This window comes from Sus scrofa, chromosome 14 (genome assembly GCF_000003025.6).
Source record: "Sus scrofa isolate TJ Tabasco breed Duroc chromosome 14, Sscrofa11.1, whole genome shotgun sequence".
NCBI lineage: Eukaryota > Metazoa > Chordata > Mammalia > Artiodactyla > Suidae > Sus > Sus scrofa.
The window spans coordinates 88,480,053-88,490,496 of NC_010456.5; the positions used below are offsets into that span (position 1 = coordinate 88,480,053).

General features: G+C 49.9%; 1 protein-coding gene across 2 annotated transcripts in view; it reads left to right on the top strand.

Moving 5' to 3' along the window:
• Positions 1-10,444, top strand: part of ZNF488 (zinc finger protein 488) — a 52,212-nt gene that overhangs the window by 5,931 nt on the left and 35,837 nt on the right. Inside the window, exon 2 of one of the 2 annotated variants that reach the window (XM_005671192.3) lies at positions 1,164-7,933. The exons of the other annotated variant lie outside the window; for it this stretch is intronic. Within the exon in view, the coding sequence (XP_005671249.1) occupies positions 1,300-2,271 (972 nt within the window). The 5' untranslated portion in view covers positions 1,164-1,299 and the 3' untranslated portion in view covers positions 2,272-7,933. Of the gene's footprint in view, positions 1-1,163; positions 7,934-10,444 lie in introns of those variants that run through there. 2 annotated transcript variants of the gene reach the window in all.

The following is a 10,444-nucleotide window of genomic DNA, read 5'->3' on the forward strand; positions in this document are numbered from 1 at the left end:
GAGTCCTCCTAGGCTGGAAGATACTTATTCTATAGAGATGAAAACTTGGAACACTCAGTGGAGTGTGGTCCAGCAATACCGATCACTCACTGAGAGGGGCGCTCGAAGATGGGGCTCCCCGTTTCAAGAACTTGCAGGTGGAGCTGAGTAGGGAAGAGCAGGGATGAATGCCTTCCCGGCAGGACTGATGGCTCCCTCTCCTCCTCAGTACCACTCTCACACTGGATGTTTGTGCATCTCCCCTGCATCCACAAGCATCTTGAGGGCAAAGCAGGGGCTGGTTCACTTGTTAATGCCCAGCAGGTTGACACCAGAGGACATTTGAGGTGAGCAGAGGAGAAGCAAGTGGATGAATGTGTGAGGAGAACAAGATTGGTCACTTTGGGCAAATGGAGAGGGGAAGACCCCCCCCTTTCCTGGGGGGCAGGGCCTGGTGGAGAGGGGGCTACCCCCAGGTGTGGGAGTCAGATCGAGGCACATCCCTAAACACAACCTGCCACGCCTGAGCCTGTATTGTCCCTCTTTTACCCTCTGGCCATGGGTGCTGCAGAAGCTCCTGTCTCCAAGTGCTGAAAGTGTCCTGCCATTTCTGATGATTTGGGAGAAAAATTAGCATGCTGAGCAGCAAGGAAGAAAAACCACTTCAAAATCAGGGTGCAAGCATGTTAGAGCTGCCAACTAGGTCAGAACTGGCTGGTAGAAGCCTTGTGGCTCTGTTAATACAGCAGCTGCTGCCTGGATGCTGACAGGTGCAGGGCAATACCGAGTCGGGCCTCTGGGTGGCAGGGTTGTGCGGTGTGGTCCCTCCTTAGTGGACTCCAGGAGGTGAAAGCAGGTGGCATTGAACTCTGAGTCAGGGTGAGTTGCTGCTTTGGTAGTAGTCAGGGTTTTTTGGATGCAACAACAAAGACAGACTCTGGCCAACGTAGCCAAGAAGATCAATTAGAAGGGTGGTATGGCTAACATCACACAGCTAAGAGCTGGCAGAACCTGGACCCACATGGACACATGACTGCCTCCAAATTCATGCTCCTATCAGCTCTTGGCCTGGATACCAAGGTCCCAGGTGACAGGAGACTTTCTAGGCCCTGCAGCCTGTATGCTGGGCTATGTCCTGAGTGGAGAGCACACATCTCACTGGCTGTTGCTTCCTCTCTCCACAGAGCCCTGCAGTCCAGGCACTAGGGGAGCCCTTTGATCTCACGGCCCCTCCCCAGGCCAAGCCCTCCAGAGCCCCAAAGCCTCAGAGACTGACAGCTGCTGGAACAGCCACACTGCTCAGCTGGCCCTTCAGTCCCCATGGCGTCCGGGAAGGGAGCCCTGCGGAGCCCTTCAGCTGAAAACAGATGGCAGCTTAGTGAACCTGAGCAGGGCTGGGGCCGCAAGCCAGTGCTGCTGGAGAAAGCAAACCACCTGGGCTCTGAGGCAGCCCCGGACAGTGGTGGCCAGGATGAGGCCTGTGCGGAGATGGTGCTGTCAGCAGCCCCGGGCAAGCCCAGGCTGGGAAAGTTGATGCCCCGGAAGGCTTGCTGGGAACAGGGGCAGAGCGCCTTCACGGAGGTGCCTCAGCTCAAGAAGAGGCTGGGGGGCGGGCAGGCCCGGGAGAAGGAACACAGTGGCCCTGCAGGCCAGCCTGATCCCCAGCAGATGACCCAGGACGTCCCCAGGGACCCAGCTGGTAGCACCTTCTCTTTGTGGCCCAGTGGGGCTCGAGGGGAGCAGAGAAGCGCCTTCAGCAAGCCGGCCAGGTGTCCGACAGGGAGACAGGGGCCAGCCTCTGTCTTCCGGGCAGGCGGAACTGCAGACACCCTGGGGGAGCTGTTGGGACTCATCAACACAGTAGATGTCACTTGCTGGGGTCGACTTTCCAATTCCAAGCTTTTGGTGGGTGATTTCTGGAACCTGCAAACTGTGCCACAAAATGCTCCTCTCTGTGGCACTTTCCTGGGTGCTCCCACACTGTGGCTCAAGCACACCACTGCCCAGATGCCCACACCCTCGTCCTCCTCCTCCACAGCCTCCTGGGCCCTGCTGCCACCCACCTTCACCTCTCTGGGCCTGTCCACCCAGAACTGGTGCGCCAAGTGCAACCTCTCCTTTCGCCTGACCTCTGACCTGGTCTTCCACATGCGGTCCCACCATAAAAAGGAGCAAGCGGGACCTGACCTACATTCTAAGAAGCTGAGAGAAGAGGCCCTCACATGCCCCATTTGCCACGAGTACTTCCGGGAGCGCCACCATCTCTCCAGGCACATGACTTCTCACAGTTAGCAGGTGGTTTGGGACAAACCTCTAGATGTGATGTCAGGCACTTGGCCATGAGGCAGAGATGGCTCACAGAGCCTTCCTTTGAAAAGGCTGGTTACAGCTGTCCTCAGGGCTGTCTCCTTGGGCATTTGAGTATGAACCACTCAGTCATAATTTGAAAATTACCACCAGCCACCGTGATGTGTTTTAAAGGATATAAAGTCATGAAATGATGCATTTTGCTAATTGCAGGGTGTGGTGTTGAATAGGCACAAAAGTATTTCTGATGTGCTCTGAAGCGGAAATGCTGCTTCTGTCACCATTCTTTTTGCTCCACGTGGAAGCATATTAGACTCCAGCATGGGCTTTGGAGGCAGACAGACCTGGATTGGAGTCTTGGCCCTTTCACATACTAGCCCTGACCTTGGACAAATTATTCTGAGTACAGCTTTTGTATCTGTAAAATGGAAATAATGACACATGTGTCTAAAGGATGTTGTCAGGGTTTGGAGGAAGATAAGTGGGAAATGACCAGCACGTGCCTGGTAGTGTCATTGCTGAGTAAATGGTACTTATAATCACGGTCCAGATTAGTCAACTATTGTTAAGTGACAAAATCTCAGTGGCAAACAACACAGAGCCCCTGTTTCTCAGTTGTGGGTCTGTGGGTTGGCTGGGGTCAAGCTGGGCTTGGCTTGGCTTGGCTCCAAATTGCACTTTTTCTTGGATTGATGACCTACCCGGTCATGCGTCTTTCATGGTTGTGCCAAGAGCACAGTGGGGCAAGTACAGATACACCAGCACATCTCAAGCCTCTGCTTGGGTCAATTTTGCCGACATCCCCTTGGCCAATGCAGGCCAATGGCGAAGCCCAAAGTTACGGAGTGAGATATACTTACTGACCACAGGGAGGTCATGAGTGAGTGTATAATCCTGCTGCAGTGGTGTCAGAATTGGGACCAATAATTCAACCAACACCTGGCCCATGGATTTCTGAATGCATCAAAATGGAAAAATGGAACACACACACACACACACACACACACACACACACACACACACACACACACACACACACACACCCCTCTGCTCTCAGGAAGTAAGCATGCACAAAACTTTAAGGCTTAAAACTTTGAGAGGACTGGGAAAGTTCTGGATACCGTTTATGATGTAATGCATGTTGAGTTTCAGTACCTATGCTGTTTATCCACATTTGTCTTTGTTCTTAATAATGCAAACCCCAGGTCATAAGCTGCTGTAACACAAGCCAGTTTGTGTGAAAACCGTCTGTTGGGATTTCTGTGGAGCTAGTACAGTTCTTTTCACTGGTTTCCATGTCACTTTCAGGATTTGTTCATTTGACCTGCAGTTTCCATCTCCTGCAGTGGGCGTCTGTCACAGAGCTCAGGCTTGTGAATGGGAAGGAGCTGGTGGAGGTCTCAGCAAGCCAGCCAGCCACCCAAACTCTCCCAGATTCCACCTCTTCTCTCCATCTCCTCAGCTCCCACCTCGTCCGAGGCAGCAGCATGTTCCACCTGGCCCACTCTGCCCCCATCCCTCTCTCTTTTGTTCCCCCACCTCCTACCACAGGCCCACCCATTCTCCATAGCCAGTGGTATATTCATTCATGTATCAGTCTCCCTGGGCACCTGTGCTCTGCCAGATTCTGTGCCAGTCCCTGGTGAGGGCGCAGTGTACTCTACCCATAGTCCTTGTTCAGGGTGTAGATGATTAGGATGCAGAGTGACAGGTGCAGAGCAGAGGCCTCTTCTGGGGGGCTGGGTGCATCAAGGGGCGTGTCCAAGTCAGACCTGTGGGTAGGGGAGTGGGTACCCTTGGAGGCCTCCTGAAGAGCGGGGGCATGAGCTGAGCCTCAAAGTCCAGCAGGCACTGCTGGGTGTTCTGATGGGGATGGCTGGGCTGGGGAGAAGGGTGGTTCCAAGGTGTCTGAGGATGCTGTGAGGGCTAGGTGGGGCGGACTGAGTGGGGAGGCGGCCTCTGAGATGACTTAGAAGGGCCTTGAAGGAAGGGAGTTTGGACCAGGGCACCTGGGGGCTGGTTCCCAGAGGCCCTTCTTAGGGACCTCTGGCTATAGCAGGAAAGGTGGGCTGGAGGGGAGGAGATGGACCCCCTTAGCCAATTTCCTCTGCTGAAAGGAAGCAGCAGTGCTCTGTGGAGTCACCAAGGAAGGACTCCCATTTCTATAGGGAGGCTTTGAGGACCATCCTTCCTGAGGGAGGTGAGTGGCACTGCATGCTGGGCCCCTTTGGGAGCTGCGTGGGGCTAGAACTTGTCCACAGAGAGGCTGTGCCCAGAAGGGGGCTGAAGCTTCTGTGTGTGTCAGGGATTGGGGGGGGGGGTTCTCCCTCTTCTGCTGTCCCCTGTGGGGCAGGAAAGGGCACCTCACGAAGTTTGCACCTGAGACTCCACACTGTGAACTGATGTATATTATGTCATTTAATCTGTTTGATGAGCCCAGGAGGTAGATATTTAATTTCCATTATACTGCAGAAGAAACAGCCCCAAGAGGTCAACTGACTTTCCTAAGACCATGAGTTCAGGAGAAGCACTGCCAAATAAGACCCTAGGACCACCCCACACTGTGTTCACGTCCTTCCCGACCTGTCATGTGTCTGCTCAGTCCAGCCTGGTCACATGGGTTAGTCTCATGGTTGAAAAACTGGAACTTAGGGCCAAGCATTGAGTCTTTTGTCTAAAATTTCAACTTGTACCCTGCCCCTGTTTTCTACTGCCTGTCTCTTGAGCACTTTTCACTATCTTGCATGCTGTTATTTTCCTACTTTGTCTTGTTGATTGTCTCCCATTCTGCAAAGGATTTTTGCTGTTTTGTTCACTGCTGTGTCCCCAGGAGTGAGAACAATGTAGGCAAGTAGCAAGTGTTCAACAGACCTTTGTTGAAGGATCAGTGGTATGCCTGGTTCTGGCCTCACTCCTGACAAATCAGCTTCTCACGAGGGTTTTGACATCAGTTAAACCATGTGCACAGCTATATCCTCTAACTCGTTGGATGACTCCATAATTTTTTCGAAATCAGTTTGACAGGCACGAGTGCACTCTACCAAAAGACAGTAGAAATTTAGAATTGAAAGAAGTTCTATTCTCAGTCTGCCCCTTGCTTCAAAGCGGTGAGCACTGAGGTCCATGATGAACTGATGTGCAAAGTAATGCAGGTTAAGAGGTGATGAGGTCAAGGCTAGGACCCCTGAGATGTCTAGACTGGTGTTTCTTCCCTGGCCTGCCTGCACTCCTCTGGGAACCTCAGTTATGGCTGCAAACAGAATGATTACTAATAGTGACTATGTTATTCATAAGCAAGAGTGACATTTAAAAAAAATAAAGTTAATTTTATGAATACGCACAAGAAAACATTTTCTTCCCATTCAGCTTCTTAAGATGGAGTTCATTTTGGTAAAAATTGATGTAGATGCAAGTTGCTTTGCAGTCCTTCAGATGGACAAGATGACTCATGGACATGATGACTTAACATTGATTAATGTGGCAGTTCCTACTTGTCACCAGGCTGAGTTTCCAAAGTCCCCATGGCAGTTGAAGCCTGTCTCATCCCTTTTCTCTCCTGCCTGCTCTATCAACTGGAGAGCAGTCACTTTTAATCATGACTCTACCAGTATTTTCTCTGCCACCTTCCATCCCAGTTAAGGGTTGGCGCGTGATGTTGCCACAAAATATCACATCAGCAAGTCTGACTTTTACTCAACAATTCTGGAGTAAGAGTTGCTACATCTCTTATATTGTCTACATCTGCTCTGTACCCCAGCCCTGTTCTGTTAGGAGAGGCAATCTGTCTTTTAAAAATTCCTCCTCTGGTTCACCAGTTCACAGAAAGTTCCCCAGTACCTCTCACCTAAGAATGTTCTCTCAGCATCATTCAGGATCCCCATGTGGCATTGGTATTTTTGCCTCTGTTCTCCCAATGTGCTCTGGATCTTCTCCCAGGATCTCAGCCCTTGTGGTTTTCTGGCAATGCCATCATTAGGCAAGCAACACAGAAGCCACTGAGCTAATAAACAGAAAGTCTTGGCTTGCTTCTTGGACAATAGAAGGGAAAATACATATAGTGGCTGAAAAAATAGCAAAGTATACCTTAATATATGATCTTCCAGGCAGCAACCATCCAATTAATATTTATAAAAGTCCGCCAAGTATTCTAAGGAGGCTACAATAAGACATTCTGCATTTAGATCCATTTTAGTTCTCCATTTGAACCAAGATACGCTTTTTTTTCTGCTTTTATCTGTAAGAGAAGTAAAACAAACTCAGTGACCTAGATATCAACTTCTGGCCAATTCCTTAACCTTAGACCAGGGATTCTACTCAAATGACTATATAACTAGGGTAATGAAAGGGAGTGAAGCCCAGTGGGCTGAGGGGTGGGGAAGGGGTGGAAGAAGAGGTAGGGGTGGTCCTGACACCTGGAGCTCATGTGAAGGCTTCCCAGTGCTAGGCCAAATGCAGGCCTTGGAGGCCAGAGATCAGGACTCTATGTAGAATTAGTGATCACTTATTCGGTTGTCTTTTATTTTTTTTTAATTTTTTTTTCATTTTTTAAAAAATTTTATTTTTTTTTTCTGCTGTACAGCACGGGGACCAAGCTACACTTACATGTATACATTTTTTCCCACTCTTTTTTCTGTTGTGATGTAAGTATCTAGACATAGTTCTCAATGCTACTCAGCAGGATCTCATTGTAAATCCGTTCCAAGAGCAATAGTTTGCATCCGATAACCCCAAGCTCCCGATCCCTCCCACTCCCTCCCTCTCCCCCCGGGCAGCCACAAGTCTGTTCTCCAAGTCCATGATTTTCTTTTCTGTGGAAATGTTCATTTGTGCTGTATATTTGATTCCAGCTATAAGTGATATCATATGGTATTTGAGTCTTTCTGACTTATTTCACTCAGTATGAGAGTCTCTAGTTCCATCCATATTGCTGTAAATGGCATTATGTTGTCTTTTTAAAAGCTGATGGCCAGAATGGCATGGCCATTAGTGGCGGTGGTGATGGGGAGGCACAGGAACCACTGGCTGGAGACCCCTAACTGTGGTGGTCCCAGCCTCTGAACTAGCTGGGTGCTGGGCGTGGCTCTGATAACTCAACCTATCACCCTATTCCTCTGGGCACAGAGAGAAGGCCCTGCATAGGGGTGAAAGTCAACAGGAGTTCTCCCAAGGTGAACCTTGCATCCTTCCTTTTCTTGGTAGGTGCTGGCTCCCCCTGGTGGCAGAAGCCCCCCCTGCAGGCTCCATCTCTTGGGAGAAGAGTTTTTAGATACCCTGCCTATACTAAAATTTGTTTTTGTTTTTTGTGATAGACATCATTTGCAAGGTCTAAAGAGCATAGAGCAAGATATAAATCCATAACATAAAACTGTTATTTTAAAAACAAACTATTCTCCAATGAATTTTGATTTGTGTCACATCCTAGAAGAGAATTTTTGGAAAAGTTTTGAATGGAAGCTGGAGAGGCCATGCATTCTGGAAGGAGGGTCAAGCTTCTTTAAATTTAACTTTTTCTTCCCCAGCCATCTCGTGTTTTCCTGGAGTGGGAGACAGGAAGCCAGTGGCCTCTGATACACTTGCTATTCTAATCTGCTTGGATTAGGAAGCTATTTTCACTGCCAGCCACCTGATCTGCAAGGTAGCAAGGAGGTCCTTAGGCCAGGTGGCAGCTAATCCTATAGGATCTTGGAGGTGTGAGCTGGGGGCCCTCCAGTGGGGACCTTGGAAGCGGATTTCCTTGTCCACAGCTATGATTCGGGCTACATCCTTTTTCTTTCTGAGCTGTATCCTCTCATTGTATTGCCAGGACCCTCACTGACACACAAACATGGTCATTTGCTTCGTGCTGGGCTGCATGGGCAGATGCAGGGACACAGGAAGCAGAAGGGTGAGTGAGATGGGGAAGAGCTTGGGTCCTCCCCTCTGGTGCTCCACCATGGTGCCTGGGAGTTGGGCCTAGTCTTCAACAGTGACCCTGATGGTGAGGGTCCACCCTGCCTGTGGGCTGGGGGTACCTGGTCCAGCTCCTCTCATGACATGTCAGTGGGTGGCAGGGGGAGATGTGAGATGGTTGCATGGCAGAAACATGCCAGGGCACATAAATGGGGCTAGAGGCTGACACTGAGCCAGGACCCAAGACAGGGAGAGAGGATGGACAGTGCAGTTAATCATAAGAGAGCAAAACCTTTACCTGGTTGAAGCAGAAAAGGAGGTCTTGAGAGGAGACAAGGCTGCACCCAGTGTTGGATGGACAAGTTGGGGGCCCAGGCTGGACAGTGGACAGAAGCAAGAAGCTCCTCAGCAGGACCTCAGCCCTGGTCAGGCAGGGGAACTGCCTCTGGTGGGCACTGCTGCTGTCCCTGCTAAGTTGGGCATAGCTGTGCTGCCCCACACATGGACATCTGCCCATGCTACTGCCCAGCTTCCCTGGGTCACTGGCTCCAGAAAAACAAATTCTGCACAGAAACCTCTGATTGGCCCAGGCAGGACCACATTTCCATCCCTCGCTGCCAGGGAGCTGGAAAATTGAGCTTCTGGGGTGTCCAGTTTCGTAGTGGGGGAATGGTTATAGCTGACATTGGCCAGGCAGTGGATTAACCCATTTAATCTACATGGCCCTAAAGGTGCTGTCATCTCTCCCATTGCGCAGATGAGAAAAATGTGGCACAGAGACGTGAAATAAGCTCCCCAGAGTCACACAGCTGGGAAGTAGCAGAACCAGCCTTCCCCTGCCTCCCTCCTGGGCAGACTCAAGCCAGAACCTGGGCTCCTAACCACTTCTCTGTTTGTGAGAGGACCTGTTTCCCACAGGTTCATATGGGGGGAGATTCTCTGGACATCCAAACGGAGTGCAAACGTTGGTGCCCTGAAGGAGGACACATGTCCACTGTGCTAGATGTTTGATGGCTGGTAAATTACTGATCGTGTCTGAGGCTCTGAGGAGAGCAGACTCCAGTGGAGATGATAATGATGGAGGTCCATGTGGTGTAAAGCTCAGAAGAGAACTAACTGTGTATGTCACTCCTCCTAAGAACAGCTCTGCTCCTCCCCCTGTTTAAGACCCACCAAGATCTTTGCCGTCTGCTGACCCCACAGCACCTACGGGGCACCTTAAACAAAATAAACTGTAATAAATGCCAGGGGTGGATATAAAGAAATCCAAATGACGTGAAAGGAAGACCCATGAGAAAAAAAAAAAAAAACAAAAACAATGATCGCTAGGTTTGGATAGTGACTCAGTTATGGAATTTATTTTATTTTGTATTTTTGGAATAGCACTTGCTACCTTTGAAAATAATAATACATGCTAATTATGAGGATTTAAGAAAAAGAGAAAGCATAAAGAAGGAAGTTAAAATATCATCTCAAATGCTACCACCTAGAAGAAACTGTTGTAATGATGATTTAGGTAATCATCAGATGGCCATATATCTATCTATACAGATACAGATAAGATAGAGATATAGATCTGTGTGTGTGTGTGTGTGTGTGTGTGTGTGCGCGTGCGCACGCGCGCACGCACGAGCAAGAGAGCGAGAGAAGAGGGAGGAGACAGATTCCTAGAATATAAGCATTTAGGTTCATCACACATTTGCCTGGATAGTAGTGGGTCTAATGACGAAAAAGGTGAGATCACAGTATATATAACACTACTAAAACTCAACCATGCACTGAATCTTACTTGGATTTAGCAAGGAGGAAAGGAGCTGGAGTGAAAGCTTGCCTTCTATCAGGGCTTTCTTGTTTAAATAGGGTTGGTTTGTGGTCTTCTAGTGGAGAAACCCCTAGAGATTGGTGGTGCCCCAGAGTTCCCAGATCTCTGGGGTATGGGGAGGGGGGCTGAATAAATCTGGGCTGTGCCTGGTGCCTTGGAGGAGCCGCTTGTACCAGCTGCAGCCTTGAACTCACCAGGAGGCAGGGCAGAGAGGACCAGTACTTCATCTTCACCCAAGCGCTCCTAGAACCTGGGGCTCAGGGAACAGGGATTGGGCTCCAGGGTCCTCCTGCCCTCTGGGCCTCACTCCACCATGACTTTGGCCAGGGCCATAGAGGTCTTTCATTTTGTGGTCTCTCTGAATCCCCTAGGTCTCCTCCCAGAGCTGGTGCAGCTCTGTCTGCTGCAAGCTTCTCAGCCTGTTAGGAGTCAGCTCAGTCGCCAAAG